Here is a 27,099-nt window from a genome sequence, read left to right as displayed (position 1 = left end):
AATATGGTAATTACACTAAAGGTTAGTTTGGGTATTTTTTTTTTGGTTTTTGGGGGGTGTCCTTAGCAATAGTGGGGGTGTATATAGAACCACCCTAGAACTACCCCTTCATAACCTTTCCGGGGACGTTCTTGGGTATTCGTAGCGGCATTGACTTCCGAGTTCAGGCGTTCCACGGATACACGCTCCCGATCAGCTCGCAGCGAACAGCCGATCTACGCCGTCAACAGCGCAGGACACCCAATTTATCTCCCGCCACGTATCCCGATTCACGTGCCTCATCCCAAGTACAAAACCTACCAGTCGTGGGTCCCACTCCAGCCCATGGGTACGTGTCGCCCCTCCACTTGCATGCCGTTACAACTCTCTTGTTCCACGGCGGTCCGCTCCTCCGCCCCGATTCGCCCCGCCGCTCCGGCCCCGCCTCCCTGGCGATGCACCTGACCGCTCCTCATCTCACAGTTCCCCGTCGATGAAGATCCAACCCCTAGGGTTTCAAACAAAAATTTCTGAGGTTATTTCCCGTCCCTAATTTCTGCTGAGGTTCCCAATCTCAGATCTTTCTCTTCCTAGGGTTTCGATTTCGTTCGATTTCCCTCCAATTCCACCGCCATGGTGCGGATCTCCGAGATAACGGAGGACGCGGCGAACAAGGAGGGCGAGCCGAGGGAAGGAGATGGAGAGCCGGAAGAGGAGGAGAAGACCGAGGAGAGGCTCCAAGAAGAACGAGACGAGACGAAGGAGAGAACCCGAGAGCCGGCCGAGAGCAATCCCGCCGAGCTGGCTACGCCGCCGGCTGAGGACCCTAACGAGGAGACCCCGCAGCCGGCCGGGAAAGTGCTCTCCAACGATTATGCCCTCCGGGTGGCCTACATCATGCGCAGCTACCTCTCTATGCGGCAGGGCGGGGCGGCCGCGGGCACCGCCGAAGACGCCGCCGGCTGCGGGCCGGGGGAGGAGGAGAGGTGCCGGGCGATGATGGAGGTGGTAAGGAAGGAGAGCGGGAGGTGGGCTGTGTCGAGAGTCGTGTTGGAGCACACCCACCCGCTCGAGCCGCCGCCTGACCCCGCCGGAGCGCTCGCCGGCGGTGGGCTTCTGCCGAGGGTGGACATGGAATTTGATTCCGTTTCGGCTGCGAAGGCATACTATAGTACGTACGGTGAGAAGATGGGGTTCAAGGCACAGATGGGCTCTGGGAAACGGTCGAGGGGTAATCGGATTTTGATCATGCAGAGGTTCTTGTGCTCGAAAGGGAGCTACCCTCCCTATGGAAGTGCTGCCGATAGTGCTGCGAGGAAGAGGAAGCGCGGTCCTTATAAGAAGAGAGCTCAAAAGGATGCAGAAGAAGCTAAGAAAGATGGTGAAGTGGTAGAGGTAATCCAGGTTGAGAGCTTGTCGGAGAAGCCAGGGGCAGTGGGCAATGAGCACGGAGGAGAGGCCCAAGGTGATCGGCCGAAAAAAAGAACATTTCTGGCAGAGAGGGATTTGATGCCAAAAGAACCAGCAAGAGAGATTAATTCAGTAAAGGATTCAGCTGGAGTGGACAAGGGGCAGGATGGTGGAAAGGTACCTTTGGTATCGAATCCAGCTCAGTCTAAGTTGCTGAGAGATCTTGGGATAAGGGTGTCACGTTACACCCATGAGGAAAGGAGGGATATAGTTCGCAAGTACATGCAGAAGAAGAGCAATAGACAAGCTGTTGATAGATCCATTAAGGTAATTCTCAGAACTTCCTTCTGTCTATTGACAGTAGATGCACTTCGTTAGGGGGAAGAAAGAGGTAATCTTGGTGGTACAGAATTTGATTTAATGAATAAAGATTAGACTCTTTCTTTCTCTCTCTATCTCTCTATACAAGATCTTAGGAATGCTTATTAAATATGCATTGGACGTAATCAGTTTTGCTAAAATTTGTTATTTGATTGCCTAGCTCGTGTTTGCTTTTCTACAGATTCCTTCCCGGCAAGCTCTGGCAGAAAGAAGGCAGCGAGGTGTTGGAGGGAAATTTCTTAGTAAAGAAGAGATGCAGGTAATATTTGTTCTTATAGAATCTTAGATTCAAAAATATATATAATGCATTTGAAATTTGATAGAAATGTTTACTGTATTAGTTAAGCCTTACATATGCTTCATTCCAAAAAGTAGAGTACCTAAAATAATGTTGTTCCATGCCTTGGCATGTCAAAATAATTGTTAGTGAGGCATGTTAAAATACTCCTGGGTAGCCCTTTCTCTTTGTAAATATCAAAATTGAGATTGCTTTTATAGTTAAGAAAGGTCAACTTTATTCAAATGACCATTTTGGCGCATTAAAAAGTTAAACCCTATAAGAAACAAGTTATTAATTTTTCAAGTAAAAAAAAAAAACACAGAAATTTCTTGGATGTGTATGTTGTTTTTGATAATGGTATTAGGAAACAATAGTTGGTTTAAATATACTAAATGAAAATCTTTGACTTATAAGCCATAAACTAACACGAGGTAGCTAACAGTGTATATTGTCACATACAAATAAGGAGTGACGTCTGAGTTAATCAAGCATCAAATGATTATGAAGAGAGTATGGAAATGATTTCACACAAATATTAAATCTCAGCTACACATATGACTACTACATTAAAAATTTTACTCTCATATGGTGCATATTTGCTTGGAACAATGGTTGTGCTTCTAACAGATCTTTCTGATGTATAAACAGCATATTCCAGAAATTGCTGGAAAAATGATGGTGTTCTCATGTAATTTTATTTCATCATGCAAACCATGTATGCAATGGGGTTGGTTTCAACCTCAGTGGCATGTGCTTTGACTTGTAAAAGCCATGCCAAGGGTTTGAAACTGATATGTCTCTTCAGCCATCAAAACCATATAACTATGGGGACTGTGCCGGTTTAGCTGCGACCAACATAAACTGAAGTTGGATTGGAACCTATGTAACACATTCTCATCATAAATCATGATGATGGCAGGCAAGCACATGTTGTATCATTTTCTTTATCTCTTCATTTTCGTTGTCCAATTTCTTTAAGTTCGGGATAATAGTGTTATCAAGATCAAATTTAAGTCATGAATTGTAGAAGGGGTAAAATATTTAGTTTAGATTGGCTTTTTTGATCTTAAGAGTATTTTTTTCTTCTAATTTGTTTTAAAATTATATATATATATATATATATATGAAAAATGTAAACATGAGTCAATTTTAAATTGGATAAAATTAAAAAAAAAAATTGAACATACTATGTGAATTCCCACACCATATGACATGTTGGTTGAAATGAAAGTTATGTCTAGTTATTCCATATATTTATATTAGCATCATATTGGTCTATTTGGTGCCTTAATAACGAAAGGCATATATGATGACAAAGACATGTAGAAAACACAAATGATTGACCATATTTCCATTGTTGTCATCATTTGATTTGTAAAGATGACTTCTTTTGCATAAGAGAAGATACAGTTGCTTCTTCCATAGTTATAAAGACTGAACCAAATTGGCTGGTTGGCCTAGTCCGATCAGAAAATTGGCGAACCGGATCCTCAGCCGGTCCCATTTTCTTATAGGACTGGAAATGCAGATGAACTGCATGAGAATCGGTGACCCAGCTGGTTTTTAGAACGAGTGGGTGGGTGAATCAGCCAACAGAATTTTTGGGAAAAAAGAATTTGAGTTAGGATTCAGTCACACGATCTCAGGTTTATTAAACAAACTCTCAACCACCAGGACACCCTTCACTTCTTGATAAATTATCATGCAATATAAACTATATCTATGTTGTTTGGAAATGTCATTTACTCACTATTTTGATAATAAATTCTTTTGCAATAAAAAGAAAAATATATTATTATTTTTTGATGCAAAATTAAAGATAAAAGATATGCAAAAATAAAAAATATATTTCATTTAATGCATCTGGATACTTTTAAAACTATATAAAATAAAAATATCAATAAATGTTATATATTTTCTTAATTATATAGCTATACTTATTTTTGGAAATTAAATGAACCATAATTTTTCTATTTTATGTTGTAATAAAAGAGTAGTGTAGCATGTAGATCAATGTGTTTCAAAGAGTAGTATTTAATGTAAAAAGTTATAAATATTTTCATCAAAAAATATAAGTTATAAATAATTATATATTTTTATATTACATCTACTTTTTTAATATTTCAATATTTTAATATTTTTAATTATAAGTTGGTTCGACTGATTGACTCGGTGGTTGGATTGATGACCTGGTGACTTGGGCCCTTAGCTTGGTCAATCGCCTATCCAGTTTTTGTGACTATGGTTTGTTTCTTCTCTGTGTTGATAAGGCATCACAAAAGTGAGTTGAGTAGTCCTTCTAACCGAGTAAGACATAATTTTAAACATGCTCAATGAAGCATGATTCATCTCTTCAAGTATACTCGTTCAATATCCTTTAAGGCAGATTATTTGCATTGACTCTTTGCAAATGATTGTAGGAAATGAAGATTTAATTTTAGCTTTTAGCTTTTGGAACTTAAATTTCTTTTCATTTAATCTTACAAATCAAAAACCAAAATGATATAATAAGTCGCATGTGCTAGAGACTTATTAGTGATGCAAAAATCATTCTAAAATTCAAAAAGTGAAATATATGAATAACATAATCATGTGGGATCTTGGGATCTAAGGAAACACTCAATACATAACATGGCCAAGATTTTGCTATCCTGATTAATCTTGTTTTATGTGAGTTCCATATTGTTTAGGGCCATTTATTTGGATTGTAATATTCATATTGTTGATTGTAAGATCCCAAAACCCGGAGAGGGGGGGGGGGGGGATAATTCAGTTCATGTTTTTAGTTTCTGACTCATAAAATGTGCCTTGGAGATGATAACAATTCCTCATGTTTGTCCCAGTAGTTTTCTCTATCCATCAAGACTTACCTTCCAAGCCTAACAGAACCTAGGAGGGCTGCTCAAATTTCATGGTTTCAAATTCGACAATAAAGAGTTCTCTAATCTCAAATTGCAATTGCCAGGTATTCAACTCCAATCTTTGAAGTATTAACAACAAATTGTGGGCTAACTGCACAACCATTACCAAATCTTGATGAATCATATTGTGATTATTCAAATCATCAGACAAAATTCAGTTAGATTCAGTTGTAAGATTCAATCTTTAAGTGGATTTGTTAATTAAGATTTGTTTAAAAAATCAATTCCTATTATTAGAATTGCTCAAGGAGTCCTAGCTAGAATCCTAACTGGATTGTGCGAGTTTGATTTGTTAAAAAATTCAGGTAAAATTTTGAAATATATTGTCCATAAGTGCACCTTTTACCTAATTGACAACTATTGGAGTATGATCTCTTTTTTTTTATGATCTTGCTTGATTATTTCAGTGCAATTAAGCATTCCAATTATACTCTACGAAATGCAACAGTATTGATGAATATAGGCTGATGCATTACACCAAGATACCAAGGATAGGTGTTATGGTGGTGGCGCCTTATCTCCAGTCACTGTACATAGTGATGATGCGGTATAGGATTTATAGATGCTTTAACCAGCTGAAAATTATTTCAAGTTTGTTAACATAGGTTAGGTGGCCTGCCTGCTTACTCTACCTATTCTATTAATATTATACATGACATGCTGTAAAATTTACCATTACATACTTTATTGTGAACTTAGTGTCTATTCAAGTGCATTCACATATGCATGCATGCTCTCACACAAACTTATATTGATGCAAATATCATAGGTTTAGTTATTGCACTTAGCATGTTTAGATTTGAACAACATGGCTAGTTTCATATTGGGAACCTTAGGATTTACTTTTCTTTTACTATGTTTAGCTTTTGTTTTACTTTCCTTCATATATCATAGAGAATTGTCTGAGTTGAGCTGTGTTTATAAGCCTATCTCATGAGGAATATCCACATAACTCATCTTATTGATCATGTGACAATCACGTGACAAATAAGTGACTATGTAAGGCCTTCCAATGTTTTAAAATCTGAATTCTTCTTCAAACTGGAAAGTGACCAGGTTAATGGTCACTAGTTTAACTCTCAGATCTTGGAAATGCATTATGCTGTCATCATGACATGATAAATATATTAACTACTAATCAAATATAAGTAAAATATAAATAGAAATATATGAAAGCACTAAGATTTTCTAATTTATATCAGCACATTCCTAGTGATATTTAGTGTTGTTTATGTTCATTTCATAACTTCATGATAATGCATGATTTCATGACATCTTCTCATGCAATTGACAATTTTCATAAAATGGCATGCAAAGTTTGCATCCTTAACATATAATATATGATACAAACTCTGATCCTTGTATATCCTCCTTCTTATTCAAAGGCCGAGTTATTCAAGAAGAAATTAGAGAAACCAATAAGTCCTTCCCTATCAATCTACTAATGGATGCATAGTTCTATCATTATCCCAGTATTAAAGCTCTTAAAAACACTTAAACTGTCCTCTCTTTACTTCTGCCCGAGTTGCTAGTTGGCCATCATCTAAAACTCCATCAAAGAAACTCCATTCTCACCTTATAGACCCTTTGCACATTGATGCCGAAAACTTCACCAAATGCCTCAACCTAACCACCAAAACATGCTCTTCCCCTTGCTCGTCCATTTCCCTGGTTTTAGTGCCTGAATTGAAGCCATACCACTCTTTCCAATCATCATAATCCTATATAGGAAATAGAAGGAAAGGTGTCATGGAGCAAGGATTGGATTCATAGGCTCTTTGGTGCCTATCCATCATTTTACTGACTTGGCTTGCCACCACCATGCTGAGTCAGTTTTGGAAGGAAAAATGGTCTGGCTTGAGGTTGGCCTCAGGATCTAAGGTTGATGGTCTCTAGGTGTTGAGGTGTCATGGAGAAAAGAGGAGGGCGGTTTGTCTCCAGGCATTTGGAGAATCTTACCTGAAAGAATTTATGAGAAGTGAGCAACCGTATCAACCTACCTTACTTTGGATAGGGATAGAAGGGAGAAGATTGTGAAGGTGGCCTCGTTATCCACACATCTGGTCGGATGAATGGAGGACCGACCGATTTGGGTTTTCACGAGCGTTGGCAGGTCCTGGAGTGCCCGTCAAGGGATTTCAGGGGTTAATCCGCACTGCAGGCCTAGCTGGTTGACAATTCAAGAGGTTCAGGTCCAGTTTGGTTTCTAAATAGTTGAGGTCCACTTTCTCCACATTTTCATTATAGGACATGGAATTCTTATATATGTGAATCACTTAGCATCTTTATACTTTTAAGTAAATTCACTTTGCAAACGGTAAGAGACAAGCCCATTTACACTATCAGTAAAAATTCTGTGAAGGACTCTCACAACATGTCTGGTTAGGCTAACCTGAAACTCTTAATTGAGCCATTGTGATGTAAACTCAATAGTTTAGGATTAGATGAGCTTTAAGTTTGAAATTAAATTTCTCAAACTTTTTGGACTTCTTTTTGGGTTTTCCTTCTATTTTAGGTATAATCACAAGTATAATTTTATGAGGTTATAAACAGAGATTCTGGAATCTATATGAGTTAAAATGTATATGGTTTTTGGGCCTCGAATACACATATTTACTGGAGATGCTAGGTCCACACGATGGACAAAATTTGACCAAGTTATTTTATCTAGGAAGTCTTGTGATGTGATCAGGGGCATCAGTGACATATTTTAGTTGAAGTGCTAGGATCAGTGTTACTTGGACATGTGAATCCAGCTTTGAAATGCCATGTCAATGCATCTGTGTGTCAAGTACATATCAGATGTGCAAGACATGCACCAGATATGGCATCTCAAGATTTAAGGGGTTGCGAAGAGTCTGAATCTCTTGAAGCTGAACCAAGCGCCTGAGGGGGGAGGAGGAGGTGGTAGAGCAAGAGAGAGAAAGGGCTGCTTCCCTATCGTTGCTTGAGTGATGAGAAGGAACAGAAGAAAGTATGCTGATGCCAATGGCCTCCTCTCCCTATCGACAGGGCTCCTGCACTACTTGTTATCCTTGTCAAAGGGAAAAGAAATGGAAAAGAGTTATACAATGCAGACCTAACTCCTAGTCTAGGAAGGATCTAGATGTTTCTAATGCAAAATGCGAATATTGCCCACATAGGTTTAAGAAAAGTCCAATTATATCCTTTTGTATCCTAGTATCACAAATCCTTTTTTTTTTCAAAATAAAAAAAATGTTGCATAGTACCAGATGTAAAGAAACAATAGAAGCGTAACATATCAGCTTGTAACTTTCTATGTGATATTTATGTGTGCATATAAATGCCAACAAAGAAGTCTTAGAGGGGAAGTTTTTGATACAGAAGTTAAAAACAACATGATTTCTTCCAGTCAATTATATTCTTATTGCTATTATCTTTTAACAAGTATCCCCCTTTATATTTTGATTTGTTATATTATAAAGAATTTATTTAAATATGTTTAATAATTTTTTTCTATGTATCCCGTATCTTTTCTTTTCATCTTGCCTAGTTAGCCACTTGGATAGGCATCTGAATCTAGTTCCCATGTCCGTTTCTATGTAACATTGGCTAGGATTAGGTTCGCTAAACAATGGTCTAGACTCTGCTTTTCCTAGGTTCAAGGTTGTCACAGGCAGCTACCTAGGCAACTTGGTGGTCTTGCCAGGGTACTTGGACAACCCAATCGCCTAGGTTCTTGGTGCTTTCCAAGCCTTAAACCAAGGCAATTACCCAAGTGCCTAGGTTGTGCTTTGCTGCCTAGGCGCTGCCTTTGTGTTAGGCTGTTGATTTATTAAAGGCATTAAATTATTCAATTAGCTATGTGGTTAAGTAAAAATATTTCTTTCAAGTGAGGAAGAAGTTGTATCCATTTATAATATGTGCCCTTAAATATTAATTGACACTTGAACATGTTGTTTCTAAGAACTCAGTTTTAAATACTTTAAATCACTTAATGGAAATGTTATTAAGTATTAAATCATGCATTTCATTATTTCATAACTTAAGTAATTAGGTAACTTTATTATTTATCAATATGATGTTTGTACACTATATATAACTCTGTATATATGAAATACATACAACTGTTAATTTTTGGGGATTTTCTCAGTCAAACACTTGCCTGACTGCCTATGCATTTTGTCTAGGTGATTTGACTATTCATAGGATTTAAGAATTCATCATGGACCATCTATCTATGAGTAAGGCTGTCTCCAAAATTTTGAGTTATAATGAACATTAATGATAAATCTGGGTTAATTCTACTTTCATCTGTTTATTCGTTCTGTCTCCCTACCAAGGCTTGAGGAATTGCCTTTGTCTGCTCCAATTTGTGGGTATGATTGCCTTCTCAACATTCTGATGTTACCCCTTGCTGATTTTCGGTAACAAAGATCTGAAGTTTAGTTCAAAACTTCAAATCCAACATAGAACTCAGATCTTTAGCGTAAATCATATCTAGCCTGTTGTGGATTTGATCTTGGAATTCAATCTACATTGCATCAGGTTCCATTCCAGTTTTATCCTATGCATCTTCCATTAAGTCATATTAAGACCTAAGGGAAAGTTTCTTTTCATTGTCATCTCCTTTTCTTCCAACTCTTCCTTTGAAAGTGTAAGGCAACAAGTAACACTAGCTAAAAGTATGTGTATCTATAATGCTACATTTACAGTAGAAAAAAATTAAGCATACATGGTTGTTACAACAATCCATGCCTCCTTTAATGTACATTATGTGCCGTGATCTAATTTTAATATAGCTCAAACTTTTGATTGCTTCTTTGTCTGTCTTTATGTCTATACAGCTCTCACAATTGTTCTCAACCAAATATCATGGCTCAAATCCATCTTATCGCTTCCCATAACCATGATATCTTGGCTATCCTTTTTGCCCAATGTTAGATGGGATCACAGATATATCTAATACTGCATTTCTACTATTTTAATGAGAGAAGCCCTTGTGATTGGACATTTTTGTTGGTAGCTGAGTTCCTTTCTGTAGCTGAACTTTTCGAGCTGCATTGCCCTCTATAGGCAAGCATCAAAAGTCTCAATGCCATTGGGAAGATAAAAAAGGGAAGCTCTATGTGTGCAAGTTTTTTCCCCTTTTAATGTACCACAAGCCATGCTCCCATGTCTCCTCTTTTTTCCTCCTTAATCATGTGCATCATGTGTCTGGTTCTAGTCTTATATAATGCTAACTGCATCATATGTGTTTGGTTCTATTTTAATACTAAAGAGGCTTTCTTATGCAGTTCCATATCTTTATGGCTCATATGTTGGCATTACCCCATCATTTTCCTACTATTACTCAAGAATATAAGTGATCTTTTACCTTGTTCTTATATTTATTTACTTGCACATCCTTATTTTAGGGATAAAAAACACGTGATTCTGTACAAGGTCGAAGTTTCTAGCCCTTACTTTCAACTCTAGCATGCTACTTCCCCAGTTCCCCCAAATAGTTGGGATGAGGTTCAACAGTGACATTTATGGTTATTTGTGAATGTTTAATTTCTTGCACCTCTATGCAGCTTAAATTGGAAGAAATGGGTCTGTTCCTTTTTTTTTGGGTGGGTTGGTTTTTTTTTTTTTTTTGGGGGGGGGGGGCGCTAAGTTGGAAATTAAGGGAGACAAATATCTTCAATTTGGGCGATTTTGGTCGTTTCATTCAGTTGGTGGAGAAAATACAGCCCAAGAATCTAAATGTGGATCATGACATGAATGTGGTCAACATCTTGAGCTGGACCATCTGCGTAATTCTTTTCTTGGATAAATGCAAGATAGTGTACTAAAGATCTGCAATGCCACCTGTATCGACTGTGCCTATACTGCAAATGGAGCAATGACCATAGGGCCAGCTAGTGCATCCTTCAGAATAACTCTTTATACTATATAATTATTTTTCTAAAGTCATCACTGTGTGTATGCTGTCTTCCTCTGTTTTTATTTTGTCTGGTACATTGGTTTATTAAATTGTTGCATGCACCTGTTTCATTTTAGATGTTCATAAACAATTGTTGTAGATGGATCAATAGTGGGGCTTTCTGCATCTGTCATCTTATTAGTACTTCTGAACATTTCATGTGTATCATGGTGTTTATTTGTGAATTCTTCATTTCCCCGAAAACCTGATGAGTTGTTTTAGACCTTGAATAGACAGGAGGAACCAGCAGAAGAAGAGCCAGAATTACCTGAAGAAGTAGTTGCAAATGCTGGGGGAGTGCCAATAGTTGGTATGGTGTTTGAAAATGAAGCTAAAGCCTATGACTATTATGTCAAGTATGCTGGAAGTGTAGGTTTCAGTGTTCGGAAAGGTGGGTGGGATAAATCTGCTAGAAACAATACTCGATCAAGGGTGTACATATGTTCAAGAGAGGGGTTTCGCCCTAAGAATGAGGCAAAGAGACCTAGGCCGGAAACAAGAACTGGTTGCCCTTCACGGATGGCTATCAAAATCACATCAAGTGGTAAATACCGTGTGACTGAATTTGTGCCTGACCATAACCATCAGCTTGCAGCCCCATTAGATATTCAGATGTTAAAGTCTGAGAAGTTGTTAACAAAGGTTCAACCTAGAGGTTGCGAAAAGGCTAGTCTAATCCCTGCTGGATATAAAAATTATCTACGGGCAAAACGTTCGAAGGATATGCAGGTGGGTGATACAGGAGCCCTGTTGGAATACTTACAGAAGATGAAAGGTGATAATCCTTCTTTCTATTATGCCATTCAAGTTGATGAATATGATCAAATGACCAACGTCTTCTGGGCAGATGCAAAATCCATGATAGATTATCATTATTTTGGTGATGTGGTATGTTTTGACACAACCTATAAAGCAAATAATTCTGGCAGGCCGTTTTCTCTATTCATTGGTGTCAATCATCATAAGCAAACTGTTATCTTTGGTGCAGCATTTCTGTATGATGAAACTGTGGAATCTTTCAAGTGGTTGTTCGAGACATTCAAAACTGCAATGAGTGGGAAGCAACCGAAAACAATATTGACGGATCGATGTGCAGCTATAAGAGATGCAATAGGTGCTGTTTGGCCAGGTACCACCCAACATTGTTGTGTGTGGCAAATATACCAACATGCTATGAAACACTTAGCCCATGTCTTTGAAGCGTCCGAAACTTTTGCACATGATTTCAGCCATTGTATTTATGATTTTGAGGATGAGGAGGAGTTTCTTGCAGCATGGAACTCCATGCTGGAGAAGTACAATCTCAAGGATAATGAATGGTTGACTAAACTATACGAGGAAAGGGAGAAATGGGCTTTGGTGTATAGCCGGCATATATTCTGCGCAGACATAAAAAGCACACTACAAGAGGAAACTTTAAGTACTCTGCTAAAAGAATATTTGAACTCTGGAAAAGATCTATCAGAATTCCTTAAACTATATGAGATGTTAGTAAATGAGCGACGATATGCAGAGGTACAGGCTGATTATCATGTGAACCAAGGTACTCCTAGGATACCTCCTTTGAGGCTGCTGTGGCAGGCTGCAAATGAATACACCCCTGCAGTGTTTGAAATGTTCAGGAGGGAGTTTGAATTGTTCATGGATTGCATGGTTTACAGTTGCGGTGAAGTTGGAACGTTGTCTGATTACGAGGCTACTGTCAAGGATAAAAGTAAAGAGCAATTTATTAGGTTTGACTCATCAGATGGTTCTATCATGTGTAGTTGCAGAAAGTTTGAGCATGTTGGTATTCAGTGTTGTCATGTACTGAAAGTACTTGATTTCAGAAATATTAAAGAGCTTCCACCACAATACCTTCTAAAGAGGTGGAGAAAGGATGCTAAAGCTGGAAGCATAAGAGAGGGTCATGGATTAATGCTTGATGGTGACCCTGAGACATCTCAACTACATCGATATAACTCTCTTTGCCGGATATTATATAAAATTGCAGCAAGGGCTGCAGAAAATGAGGACACATTCACATTAATGCTTAACCAAACAGATCAGCTTCTTCAACAAGTTGAGCGAATTTTGCAAACAAGGCTTCTTGAGAAACCATCCCTTGCTAATGCCTCGAGGGATCAGCATAATAATCTGGCTGAGAGTGGAGATGTACAGCATGATAATAACTATGAAAGCCAAAAGATGAGTGGGAAAAAGAAGAATAATGGAGGTGTACGCCACAGGCATCAAAGTGAGCAGGAGGCAAATAGAAGGCAAAAAGTGAGAAAAGGTTTGTGTAAGTCTTGCAAAGTTTTATACGTTCATCCCTCTCTTATGTTCATGTACCATTTTAAGTTGGCTTATAAAATGATTGGTTATATAGGACAACCTGAGAAGGCAGAAGTTGCACCAGGGGACAATGGACCTCATGTAGCACCGAGCAATGTTCCCTCTCAATCAAGAAATCCTTCTAATCAGTTCCTTGCACCAAATCATTTTATGCAGGTGAATATTGGTTTGCATAGATAAATGGGACCTTAAGGTTATATTTTACATTGTATTGAATGTTTGCAAAACTCTTATGTTTTCTGGGTCGTAGGGTCCTTATGTAAGTCCTCATCAATTTGGACTTGGCACAGCCCAAAACTTTCATCCCATGGCCCAATTTGGTCAGGTTAGTCTACATTAAACTGTGTTTCAGACCTTATCATCAATTGGATTTGAATGTATTTATATACAATGCAGGACTCTTCATCTTCTGCTTTACAGCAGCAACTGTTCCATGGCAGTGCCCACTTGACTCAGGTGATTATGTTACTTGACGTATTATCATTGGTTCGTGATCTTGTGTTTAGTAACACTACTGTGTTGCACTGCAACTTTGCCTGAGATGCGTTGCCACCTCTTGGTTGACTCTCTCTATTCCCTTTGTTCTTCCTTTCCAGTTTAATTCATTTATTTTGTAATCACGCATTCTCTCTGACTTGATATAAAGAGTGATTTCTTGGTGAGGTACATTGTCACAAGGCAGTGGCTAACTTCTAGGTTTACTGTATCAGTTTCGTATATTTTCACATTATTGACTTGGATAATCTTTTGAGAATGTGGTGCAGGGTTACCCAACTCCTGATATTCATGCCCTACAATTTGTTGGGAGCAATCCCCAGCTAGACCACCAGGGTGGTGACCAAGGGCACTGTGCTATTCCAGTGTGGGATTTCTTATGATGTATGTTCCACTATTCAATAATTAAATAATCCTCTTTCAATTCTTTTTTCTTTGGCCCATTGTTTATCATTCAAAGTTCCATTGTCAGTATGATCAGCTGGAATAATATAAGAACCATCTGTCTGGGACTTAAATGTTATGGATAGTGAATAATAGTCATAAAAAATCTAGTTTGCTTTTGGAGGAGGCAGAGATTTTTTTTTAAAAAAAGTACCATAAGTCCATAACTGTAAACATCAAGACTTGTACCAACTAATTGGTAACAACTTTATGAATCCTCATTTGGCAATTATTCTGATTAAGCGTACATCTCATGGCATTGACAGGTCTATTTCCAAAACTTTATCACAAATGCCATTGTTAGCTTTGCAGATATTCTAACTAATGATGCTTCATGAAATATACCTTGCTTCTTTAATATTGACAGGTCTATCTCATTCCCCAAAATCTTGATTGGAGATCTATTTGGGCATGGAAGGCAAAGTTCTTTTGATGTAAGTTTGTAAACTAGCTTGCCACATCTTCCACGTGACGCGCCACAGCTAAAATTCTGTACAGCAAACTTCAGATGTGAGACGTGCATAATCAGCAAGCACTAGTCATATTTGGAAGAAAACATTAAAAAGCAATATAGAAATTATGGCACACAGATCAGTAGGTGTCCTCCAGTGTTGTAAGTCTGTGATATTTTCTCTTTTTTTCTATTTGGCCTTTTCCCTTGTATTTTGTTTAGAGATAGACTTTGTTGTTAATCATCATTGTAGCCAGGAACTTGTATTTATTTTTGTCACAAATAAATCGCATATCATCTATCTTTAGATCTTCATCTTTTCACTGAAGGAACACTCAAAGTTTGCATGATTGTCAATATTGATAATTTATTTGGAAAAAGCTTATTTTGGTGAAAGTCTTTTTATGTTGCTCATATGTGTGCTCATCTAGAACTAGCATCACCTTTGTATTTGTTTTCTAAGACTATATTTTCACTTTCCAAGTTTCGTAAGGTTGCCCTTGCAGCAACATTCTACCTAGGGACTCGTCCATGGAAGATGAGATTATGTAGGCCTAAAATTTGGCAAGCACTATGTATAGGAAAATAAATTTGGATGGTCATATTCTTTTCGGCTTGATTTTAATTATTTAACTTGATGGATGCACATTCCCCACCTATGTATTTCTTTTTTTTTGTTTTTTGGATGCCCTTTGTAAGGAAATGCTAGCTAGGTATGAGACCGTGGAAGATGGGATTATGCATTAGAGATTGGGCATGTGCTATGCTTGTAAGAAAAAGTATGGATGACTTTTTTCATTTGATAAAGAATATTTTATCAATTATCTAATTGGATAGATATATTTCAGCTAGGGAGTAATCACCCTTCCTTCACAAGTATAGATTTTTACTTTAGCAATGTGATCCAGGAGGAACACTTGATCTGTCAACTGACCACTTTGGGTAGGTCTGACAAGATCTGGGAGCAAGATCTATTCATTTGGGAATTGAAACTTGGAAAGCCATAATTCTAATAATTTAGCAATGTTATAAAAGATAAAGTTGATATAGAAGTCAAGATCCAGCTTTTATAAAATCAAAATAATAATAATAATATTTTTTTCGTTTTGAAATAACTAATCCTAACTAAGAGGAATTTGCCTTGGAAAAGGATAGAGCTTTCTAATATAAATAGGGAATTTGTACCACAATTTTTGTACACGAGGAGGATAAAAATAAAAGTGTTTTTGCCTTCTCTCTACCTAATTTATTGTTTTAACTAGAAAAGAAATCCAATCCAAATTCAAGAGAGTGAAGCTCACTAGTATGACTCTAGGTATTGGTTTTAAATATTCTTAATGAAAGAAAAGGGGATCTAGACCTTATATTTACTATTTATCTTATTCTCTCTTATTCTTTTGAGTGGTCCAAGTTGAGCATGTTGAACAAAATCCTTCTCCTTGACAAGGTCACAGCAGAACCAGTTTCGGTTGTCAGTTTCACAGAATTTGCTTATACTAGAAAAAAAATCTGTTTATCAAAATTTTATATTATAGAAATTATTGATATGAATAAAATTGGAAAGATATGTGAACCCCTAATACATGCCCATCATCCTAATCCCCCCTTATCTATAATCTATACAATTTATATTCAAATTTTATCTCTCTAAGTTGACCGAATTGATTTTAGGTTATTGATAAATGAGTTTTTGATTTTAAACATGCATTTGAGCATGGTTGTGTAGTGTACTAAATGGTACTTACACCGGGGATGAGAATTGAATTCCCTTCTCGAAGGCTACATGAAGCTTAAAGTGTTCATATTTTATTCTCTGGCCTTTGCTTCCTCTTCTATCGACTTCATTACTGCAGGTTTATATTTCTTTCTGGTCATCATGGTTTTTAGTAGTTTTTTGAGTCACAAGTACCAGCAAGCGTATGCTATACAGATGTCAGTGAGTTCTGCATTTGTTTCTTTCATTGGATTGGAAAGATTTACAGTTGCTAGAATAGAATTTTGTCGTGGTTTGGCACTTGGTGATTGAGCCGGAGTTACTGCATACAATGAAATTCAAGGAGGTTATATTAATTATTTTCGAGTGTGGTTGATTGATTACTACTAGAAAACATACCATATTTATTTCCTTTAGATGGTTTAAAAATACTTGGTGAATGGAGCACAGGTATAGCATTATTATTGAAAATAATTTCAGACGCACTTCAAGCAGTTCTAATCTCTCATTATCTTTTTGGTTTACCTTTTCCTTTCTTCTTTAAGCTTGTGGGGTTTGTGCAGGATGGCTGTAGAGGAGGATAGGGTTGTGAATTATTATTTCTTACACGAAGGCTAACATGGATGTGATTAATGGAGCAAAAGTAATGGTATCGTTTCTAACCATTTAATTCAGCATCTTTCTAAGTATAGATTGCTAGAATATCTAATGTTTTTGTCAGAACAAAATATCAGTTAGAATATATTGGTGGCATAATGTACATAACGAAACATACATGAATACATGCATTTCAGTATATATAAAACCGTTCTGCCATGCCTATACAAAGTGGCTAAATGCACCTCAACATGTAAATTCTGTTCTGCCATGTCTAACAAAGTGGCCTACAACATCCTCCCTCTGTTTCTCTCTCTCTCAATTCCCTATAAATTCCCTATTTTCTGTGGAAAAGAGCTGTACCATTCAGATATATCCTGGTCTCTACTACAAAATTGGTTCACACCTCTTTGATATTAGCTCGCATGCCAGGAACTCTCATCTGCTTCGCCACAAGGTCACTCTATCCAACTAGATACTGTAGGCCTTCAAGTTATCTGTCAGCTACAATCTTTCCTTGCAGAACAATTATGTGTTGTGAAATGAGATTGTCAGTTCTAAGTTCAAGTGGCTCTTCTCAACTGGAGTTCTGCACCCAGTTGGATCATCATGGCTTGTGTTTCTTGAAATGGGGACCTCTTCGCTGGTATCGAACTCGATGCTTGATCCCAGCTCACTTGTTTCTTCCCCACCCTTCTGCATCCGATAGTTTAAGGATGAAAGAGTCAGCTCGCAGTCTATTGTTCTCTCAGGCATTTCTATTTGAGAAACATGATCTGATCGCCGCCATTGGCCCTCGAACCTGGAACATCTTTCAAGAGGATAGCCCGGCTGAACCAACTGAAACAAAGGGGTAGGGTGGTGGTTGCCACCTTATAAGCATGCATATTGTTTAAAAATATATGGAACACATTTGCTCTATTAGGACACTGGAGCAGACCTGGTTGTGCTGGCTCACTGCATCCCTTGTTTGTCTGAAGTCAGTTTCTGAATCATAAGCTATGTTCTTCATTGCCCAATCTCTCATCAGTTCTTCAAATGATCGTCTGTAGAACGATTACAAAAGCTTCAGATCGAATGGTGTAAAGGGAAAAATTTATGATAGAGTTGACGACGTCGATTGGCTAATGGCTAGAACCTACTACCCACCTTTGAAGTGACTGTATGCGACTGAGGCTGCAGTTTAGATGTGGAGCTTCACAATTACTTGAATTATAGGCATCGACATGGCATTGCTGCACCCTCTTTTGCTTGTTCAGGTTGGTCGTGGATGGAAAGTCGTGGAGGTTGGCAGGATTGCTCATGCTTCTGTACATCTGTTGGCACAAAGATAAAGAAAGACGACTTGTTATATTCCTGGAATTTTCATGATGTTAACTTGTTATTGCTGTCTTTTTAAAATTGAGTTCATTATGTCGAGTAATTAGCGAAAATCACATTGCATTTTGATGCTGTGAGTGATAAAAAAAAAAAAAAAGAGTCCACACATGATTGTAGAATTATATTATGAGAAACTTTACTTTGAAAGTCTTTAAATAAATAAATAAATAAATGACCTTAGTGATCACAAGGTTAGCCTATGTTGTAGCAGACAAACCTGGGTTGCCTCATGTTACAGGCTACTATGCCCAACATGCTGATACGGAAGGATCTCTTTTGTGTATAGCCTCTAGGGTTGAAATCTCATCAAATAGGGATAGGATATAAATAAATTCATATCTGTATCCTTTTATATTTGGCCAATATGGATGTAGATGTGGGTATTAATTGGATGAAAAAATGCATATCCAATATATTTTAAATGGATATGGATATATATCGGATATTAAAAGTACGGATGTAAATAAAAATACAAGCCAGATGGTTAAACTTTACGACTATAAAATCAAAAATAAAATTGAATAAAAAGGTAAATTAAGTTGGTAACATGTTAATATGGTCATTTATTTTTTTTTTTAAAGTCATGAATACTGTATAAGATTAAATAGGACTATAAGCAAAACTAAATATTCGGATATGAATTTGGTAATTATCCATACATATCTGTATTCTTTTTCTTTGATAAATATGGATATAGATATAGATATTAATTGAATGCTCAAATTTTTGTTTGTATCTAGATGAGAGTTAGACAAATAAATCCAGATAGATATTATTCGGTCTACTTTTATCTCTAATTGTCTACCATATCTACGACATGAAGTGAAATTGAGTTCTGGTCCTTTTGAATTTAGAGATTGAGCTTGACAATCTGGTTTGCAGTCAGATCCATCCATGTATATATTACATGACAGCATTTCTTTAATATGATGGACCTGATGCATCACAGAGCGCTATCTCATGATACATGGGGACCTGTAATCATGAAACTAGATTGTCAACTTATTGGGACTCAATGAATTTATCAGCCTTTTTTTTTGGAATGAATGCAATCGCCTAGGATGCATACTATAAATTATCGGGGTAAAAGCAGATAGGATAGTATCTGTTTGAATTTATTTTCATATATAATATTATTTGAATACGGTTACAAATTTAAGAATTCGATTAATATTTGTATCTGTATCTATACCCATCAAAGAAAAAGAGATTCGACTATGAATATATAAATATCTTATTCTATTTGCAATCAATTCACCTCATGTAGAACTTGTGAATTTTTAATGAAATAAAGTGATCATATTTACGAGTTAGTAACTTTATTTATCTTCCATTCGGTGATATTTTTGATTTTATGATTATAAAATTTAACTACCCAACTTACATCCATACTTTAAATATCTGATATGTATCCTTCATTGTTTAGAATATATATAAATATAAATTTTTATACTTATAAATATTTAATATAAATGAATACGAATATGGATATACTGATATTCTATCCGTATTTGCCCATTTTCAGCACTAATAAATTATGGAAGGATAGACTCAGCTTTTGCCCAAAACTTAGGGAAAGCTGGTCAGGGAAGAGGAGAATTTCGAGGAAGAAACCACCAACCCATAGCCTCAACAAAATCTGCCATCCAGAAAAAATTATACACTATTAGTTTGGCTCGCGAGGTGCTTTTTCTTTATCCCAATATTTTTGGACTCTTACACTTTTAAGTTCTCTGGACCGGAAGGATTCTTTCCTTCATCATCTCAATTCGGACATGAATCTTGAATTGACAAATTTCAGGAATGTTTTCTACGGACGTCATTAGCTGTTCATTACAGAAAGAGCGCTCCTAGCCAGAGATACTCTCTCTCTCTCTCTCTCTCTCTCTCTCGCGTGTACCTCTCAGTGGCAGGGCATTTCATCGAACAGGTGGGCCATAAATGAGCGTTTGGAGGGGAGTAGGCGACACCATCTAGGGAGAGGGAGTGGCCGAAAACCACATCTCAGGAAGGAGGCTGATGGTGAGAGAGAGCCTGATGGAAAACGATATTGAGGAGAGATTAGGTATAGGGTGATCATCCCAAGATGGAGAGTGAATTGAGTGGAGGTGATAAAATCATCATGTTTGGTTACACTATAGTGATCCTACGTTGTAGTGATTCCAAATTATCCCCGCCCCTTAAATTACCGTCCAACCTAGTGATGAGATGCTCGTCCTTGAGGTCGGAAATCCAAGATCACCCTAGACAGTGATCTTAGGCTAAAAATTGATGACAAAAATGTCCCTCAGTCTAGTAGAAAAATTAGTATATCAATTTAATATATTATAACAAAATTATATAATTATATATATATATATTATAGATATTATATATATTATATTTATGATATATTATATTATAATATATTATTGGTCATATTATTATATATTATTATTCAATGATAATTCTAAATTATAGTAGAACTATGTTATTGTACTTTATATTTATAAAATGAAAGTATTTAATATATAACTTCTAGTTTACCTCATTTTTTAATCAAAATAATTATTAGTATTAAAAATAATATATTATAAATATAAATATAAATATGAATTATGTAATAATAATTAATATATTTTTATAGGATTAATAATTTATAGGATTAATAAATATATTTTTATGGAATATATAAGAGATAAGTTTGGTATTATATTGTATTATTCTGGAATCCTATGGAATATCAAACAGGTTACTTGTGGATACCTAAAAAATTTTAATCACTATAATATAGTATACCAAACGCGGTGATCTTAAATCATCAGGATCATATCACCCCGAGATAAGAATCACCAGTGATCTAAGATCACCTTGGTGATCCTATTTGGGTCACCAAACGCTACCTAAAGGTGAAGTGGCAACAAGGAGCATCCAATCAATGAGGAAGAAATCATCCTCCAACAAAAAGAAAGAAAATATTTAACTTAGGTAACTTTATTTCATATAAGATGGTGAAATAAAGTTAACCACTAGAACTTTCTCTCTTCCTTTATTTTTTTCATTTTTTTCATAATTTTATCCCAGTACCAACCAAACAGCTAATAATTATCCACTTGTTAGCTTGTTAGTGGAGGACATGCATGGTTAAATCTATTCAAAGAGTTGCTAGCTATTCAGCATCTATACACAATCTAAGCATCCTGGTTAAGTTTTAGAGATTGAAAAAATTATTAGGACCAATGGAAAGAGTCTTGATTTATTACCTAGAATCTTTGGTCAATTTCATGTGGTTAGGCTTATAGCATTAAACTTGAAAAAAAATTATAATAACCACAAAGCAATGGATATTCTTTACATTTTCAATGTTTTCTTTGATCCTTGGGAATATTGAATAGGAGCTTTAAATTTTTTGAAGAGTTATCTTTATAATGATCAAAAACCTTTCTTAAAAATGATGCAATGCACATAAAAAGATGATGAAATGACACTTCCTAAATTAAGGCTAAAAAAATACACCCCCACCCTATTTTGCATGGAATGGCAAATACCCTCCTACAATTTGAATTGTTGTAATGTCTATCTAGCATTTTGCACATTGCTACAATATAGTCTACCCACCTCCCAATTAGGATTAGAGCTCGTTACAAGTGCCAACTTATCAACTGACATGGCAGTAGTTCATCGGAAGTGCCTACTTATCAATTGATATGGAGGTTGTTATGTGATGTGGATCTGTCATCACCATCACCCCTATGAACAAAACCCACCCCCAAATCCTAAACCTAACCCTATCCCCTCCCCCAACCCTAACCCCTAACCTCCCTCTCCAAGACGGTGACAATAAGGACAACGACGATGACGATCTCCTCCACCTCCAATCCTAACGCCAATCCCTCCTCATGGACGAGGACGACAACCTCAAGCCTAACCAAACCCTTGTTCTAACTAATCCCTCTTCTTCTCCTTCCTCTTCCATGACCCCAATGATGATAAAGAGGATGAGGTCGGCGACAATGAGGATGACGAGATTGAGGGCAACGACGATCACAAGCTCCCCGCAATGGCTATGCAACCCTTGTTCTACACATTCAACCATGACTCCCACACCTTGATGGTCCGATACTTCCTAGAGGGCCACCTTACAATGCTCGATAAGATCCACAATGCCACCCTACCCTTATCCTGAGTTGTGGTGCCCCATGTGGAAGGACTGCAATGAGGACACCACCTACCTCAGAACTTGGAAGGGCATCTAGGACAATCTTGTTGCCCACCTCCACCCTATCTTTGGCTCCCTCCCTGCCCTTTTCCTCAAGGACAACCCCACCTAGCGCATCTCTCATGTCAATTACTGGCAAGACATCATCACCACCATGCATGCCTACTCGAACCTCATCTGCCACCTTGGCCTCAAGGAGACTGTTATCCGCATCAAAAAGTCTTGAATTATCGATGCCAAGTCCTATGGCATTCTTGAGTTGTTCATCCGCATCTATGTCGCCTCCTATCTTGTCATCTCTGCCTCCTCCATTATGTTATATTCTATCTTCCTTCAATAAAAAAATCCATATCACATAACTCCCTCCACATCAACTTATAAGTAGGTATTTTTGGCAAACTACCTCTATGTTGGGTGACAAGTAGGCATCTCTGACAAGCCCTAATCCTAGTTGGGAGGAGGAGGGTAGACCACATTGCAGCAATTGAAAATGCAGAGGAGGTATTTGCAATTCCATACAAAAGATGGGGCGAGAGGGGGTAATATTTTAGCGCTAAATTAATGGAAAGATCAACCCTAATGAATCAAGGAGTTTTCTAGCAAACTAAAATCTACTATTCTACTTCAAGATCTCATTTGGTGGTTTCCAAAGTTCGACTTGTTAGTGCAAGAGAATTTTATATGACTATTGCATATCTTTATTGTCTTGCACAGCCGCATGGATAAATTTTATAGAATCTATTAAAAAATGAGAATTTTTATGGTTTTACTATATTTATTGAGTCAATCTTTGCCTCTCTGGTCAACATGGAACTCCTTGAGGTTAACCGAGTTGCCAAAATTATACTCCATGCATATTGGCCTTTTCTTTGTGGAGAATATCACGTTTGACTTCATGAATTGATACTTCATCCTTGATGCTACTTGACAGTTCTCATCAACCTTGGACATATTGGTATCTCATACTAATTTTCAAACTAACGCCTATTTTGGAGCAAAGAAAACTTGCTTATTTTTCTTATCACATATACATAAAATAGTATTATTAATTTTTCATGCGATCTTTAGCTATCATTTTATTGTGCCAAAGACTAACAAGCCACGTGGCTCTGTATAATTCTTTTTTCCTTCCTCTAGAAGACCACTTCTTTTGTCCTTCAATACATCATTGGTAGTTGCCTTTTTTTTTTTTTTTTTTGGTCAAAGAAAAGTTTCATTCCCATTCCGATTCGAGAGGGAGGAATTAATGAGAATGCCTCAATCCCCCAAAACCCAATCCTTACTCTCCCCTAGTGTTCAAATCTCGTTATGATTCCAAATTTGATTCCAGTTACGAACTAAACACGTGGAGGGTATGGGCAATTCCGATTTCCATTCCAATCATTCCGATTTCAATTCCGGTATCTACTTAATTAGGTCACGAACCTAACGCACCCCGGATTCAAATCTTCATAACTGTGACGTTCCAAACCTATATTCACTAATGGAAGGTGTCGTTGTTCCCTATGGCCTTGGTAAAGGATCAAATCATAATTTGAAAATTGATCTAGTTGCTTGACTTTTAATGTAGTCTAAGATGACGATTTGGAGAGCCCACCTTGTTGAACAAAACAGGAAACTGATCTTTCTTGCCACAGTATATACATGTGGGTTGTCAGTTTATCACCTAACCTATTAATGGTGGGGTTGAAGGAATGTGTTGAAGAAGACTTAAGAGGAAAGTAATGGAGGTATTGCAAATGTAATCTTGATACTTCCATTTACCAACAAAATCATAGTGATGAGGTACATATGTACCTACCAAGCACGTTAATGGATGGCCCCACCTCTTGCCACTTGGGCAAGGGGCAGAGGTTCGACTCTAGTTGGACTCAGCCCTCAAGAGTTATAAGATAGAAGTTGGAGACCTTCTAATCTCAAGAAAAAAGATGAGGAATATATGTAAATGTAGATCAGGTACAATTTGAGGAATGCTGACAACTATTGAGACACAACTATTGGAACTATAAGAAACTTTGATTGTAAACATAGAAAACATGCAAATTAGGGTTGTTGCAACTTAAGGATTGAAGACAACTATTGGAGCAATAAGACTTCACGACTACAGGATGGTTTTCGATAATGTTCTGGTTATAAACCCATTATAGCCATCATTGTTTCAAGGCCCCTCAATTACATTATATGCATATACATAATTGCTATTGTAAAATGGTCATAGCAGCGATTATTTAGCATTTGACCTATTTTTATAAGTTTGCACAATGATATTTCCAAAATATTTCGACGATCCTAGTGGTTTAAGTAAAAGAATAAGTTGGTAATATTTAAGTATGTTACACCTTTAAAACTAACAGTGAACAGTATGCAGAACATTAAGATGATTTAAAATGAGGTTTTCTGAAAGCTGTTAGCCACAAAATAATCTGTTACAATGTTTTGATGGTTCCTAGCTACAGGCCTACAGCAGTTATGCAACCATAATGGCGTTACCAAAAGATTGTTATAGTGTAACATATTAACTCATGGAGTTTCATCAGCTTATCTCTTATAACAACATAAAACAGATGCTATGAATAAAAAACTGAAGTATGAATGTTTAAGAGTGATTTGTCAACCATTTAATGTAACAATATGAAGATGTTCATGCTATTAGTTTCATAAAGAATAACTTCTTTTGTGATGGAAAGAAAAGAAAGCAAGAAAAGAAAATGATTAACCACTATTATTAAACTCACTTAATGACAATATGATAGCCATGACATATCTATTAGTTATTTTTCAATAATCTCTTACTTTCTGCCATCTTATAAAGAGCCAAATAGTGTGATTAGGCTTTTCTGTCCACATTAACATATACTAACAATCAAAATGGTAAGACATGTTCGACACAATAAATGATTGACAAAATACTTCTTGGATTGCACGAAATGGTGTTAACACATGCCATCATATTATTTTGTTTGAGAATATAGTCATCATATAATTAAAAGAGATTGATGATGATTTGTTGCAGGGTGAAAATAGGCAGTTGTTATAACTTCTTTTACCAAGGAGGACTTAAAAATTCCAATGATGTTATATTTCTATTAGCGAGAAGATGGGAGGCATACCTGCAGATGACTTTTAACGTGAGATATGCTCAGTCCTTTCACTCCCATCAACTGTAAAATACGCTTTGGTGTTGCCTCTGAAACAAAATGACCACAATCGAATTGAATCAGAAAAGTCTAAAAAGTCTCTAGAAGCTCATGTTAGCTCTTTTTACTGTTATTATAATTAATATGGAGAACCTCACTTTTTTATATAAAAGCATAAAGTAGCTTCACCCATTTTGGTTAGATTAATAAAACGAAATAGAACTGAGAGAAATTAATAAATGGTGTTAAACTATCAAAGGAACAATATTGTTGCACCAAGTAAGCAAATTAACAAGTTAATAATATTTTCCAAATTGATTTTACTTAGGTGTAATAAGATGTACTCAGTTCTAACATAGAAATGGACAGAATTGTCAGCACAGGTATTTGTTAAAAGACTTTGCTACCTGTACCTCATAGGATCATTCTTGCCTTTAAACTTTTATATAACAATCGCCGTTAAAATTAGTAAAATAACAATATATTACAGGAAAATATCCATTTTCTGCAAATGAATCCATCTGACTTCCTAAAGTATAGAAAAGGTTGCACAGTAGACCTCCTTATGTTTTTTACATCATGAAACCGAGAGTTCATAAATTATAAACTTTTCTATCTATAAATGTTCTCATTCTAGATATTATTATGCTGATTTTCTAAAGAAGAGTGCCACATATTAGACGGTGCAGACACCCCTAAAAAAGGTCAGATATCGACATGATAATTCCTTAATAATGATCTCTAAGTTGTTCAGAAATCCTCTGATCTATTATGCTGCACTTTTTTCTTCATTTTTCCCTTTAGGATTGGTTACTTATGTTCCTTCGTAGGATAACATCAAGAGATGAACAATTCCAATGGAAACATATTAGTTGTAAAAGTCTGCAAGCGGATTGGTGCATGTCTGCATGTCCACTAAACCAACTTTAGTTTCAGTCAAGACTAGACCTAATTTTGCAGGACTTCATGCTCAATACATGTACTAACCTAATTACTCCGCATGCTTCATGCTAAATATTTGTATAGACAATAGAGTTGCTCAAAGTTTCCTCCTTTTTTTTCTCTCTTGATAGATGGGGTTCAGTGTTTGGCACTCCTCTCCTCAACGCATGTCTATTTTTCGAACATAGATGATGGCACTCCGCAGCTGCTCTGCGACATAGAGAGAGAGAGAGAGAGAGAGAGCTTCATGCAATCCAAACTTACTTTTCTGTCCCCCAAGGCAGTCGATAGCTTCGATGAAATGGCGGTGGAGCTCCTCGGTCCATCGCATGCGAGGGGCTTCCGATCTGTTGTATTGCCTCACCCCTCTCCTCTCAAAGCCTCTCATCTCTTGATCAGGTTTCTTCTTCTGAAGGCTGGGCAGGTGATGATAAGAACCTTGGATGATAAAAAGTTAGGCCGTTCTGCCCACCATCGAAGCTGAAATCTATCTGCTCAGTTATATAT

The 27,099-nt window shown here is 36.8% G+C and overlaps 2 protein-coding genes across 4 annotated transcripts; one reads left to right on the top strand and one right to left on the bottom strand.

Moving 5' to 3' along the window:
• The first annotated feature begins 375 nt into the window (after positions 1–375).
• LOC103722367 (protein FAR1-RELATED SEQUENCE 7-like) lies at positions 376–18,505 on the top strand. 2 transcript variants are annotated; one of them, XR_015972114.2, is made up of 10 exons: positions 465–1,716; positions 1,952–2,029; positions 11,123–13,175; positions 13,269–13,390; positions 13,485–13,559; positions 13,631–13,690; positions 13,999–14,113; positions 14,541–14,786; positions 16,902–16,987; positions 17,988–18,505. XR_015972114.2 is itself a non-coding variant. In XM_088708821.1 (8 exons), the coding sequence occupies exons 1-7, from the start codon at positions 613–615 to the stop codon at positions 14,110–14,112; spliced, it is 3,606 nt and encodes a 1,201-aa protein (XP_088564947.1). In that variant the 5' UTR covers positions 376–612; the 3' UTR covers position 14,113; positions 14,541–14,952. The 2 variants fall into 2 exon arrangements, 1 of the variants encoding a protein (XP_088564947.1); XM_088708821.1 differs by lacking the exons at positions 16,902–16,987; positions 17,988–18,505 and having other exon boundaries at positions 376–1,716; positions 14,541–14,952.
• LOC103722366 (myb family transcription factor MPH1-like) lies at positions 17,050–27,099 on the bottom strand. Of its 2 annotated transcripts, none has more exons than XM_008812899.5 (5): positions 26,857–27,099; positions 25,624–25,700; positions 18,085–18,251; positions 17,876–17,981; positions 17,050–17,775 (listed from the first exon to the last, which is right to left on the bottom strand). In XM_008812899.5, the coding sequence occupies exons 1-5, from the start codon at positions 26,978–26,980 to the stop codon at positions 17,464–17,466; spliced, it is 786 nt and encodes a 261-aa protein (XP_008811121.3). In that variant the 5' UTR covers positions 26,981–27,099; the 3' UTR covers positions 17,050–17,463. The 2 variants fall into 2 exon arrangements, with proteins under 2 accessions (XP_008811121.3, XP_088564948.1); XM_088708822.1 differs by having other exon boundaries at positions 26,638–27,068.

This window comes from Phoenix dactylifera, chromosome 12 (genome assembly GCF_051530095.1).
Source record: "Phoenix dactylifera cultivar Ajwa chromosome 12, Ajwa_hap1_PhDact_Kaust_v1.1, whole genome shotgun sequence".
NCBI lineage: Eukaryota > Viridiplantae > Streptophyta > Magnoliopsida > Arecales > Arecaceae > Phoenix > Phoenix dactylifera.
This window is presented reverse-complemented; position numbering and strand designations above follow the sequence as displayed.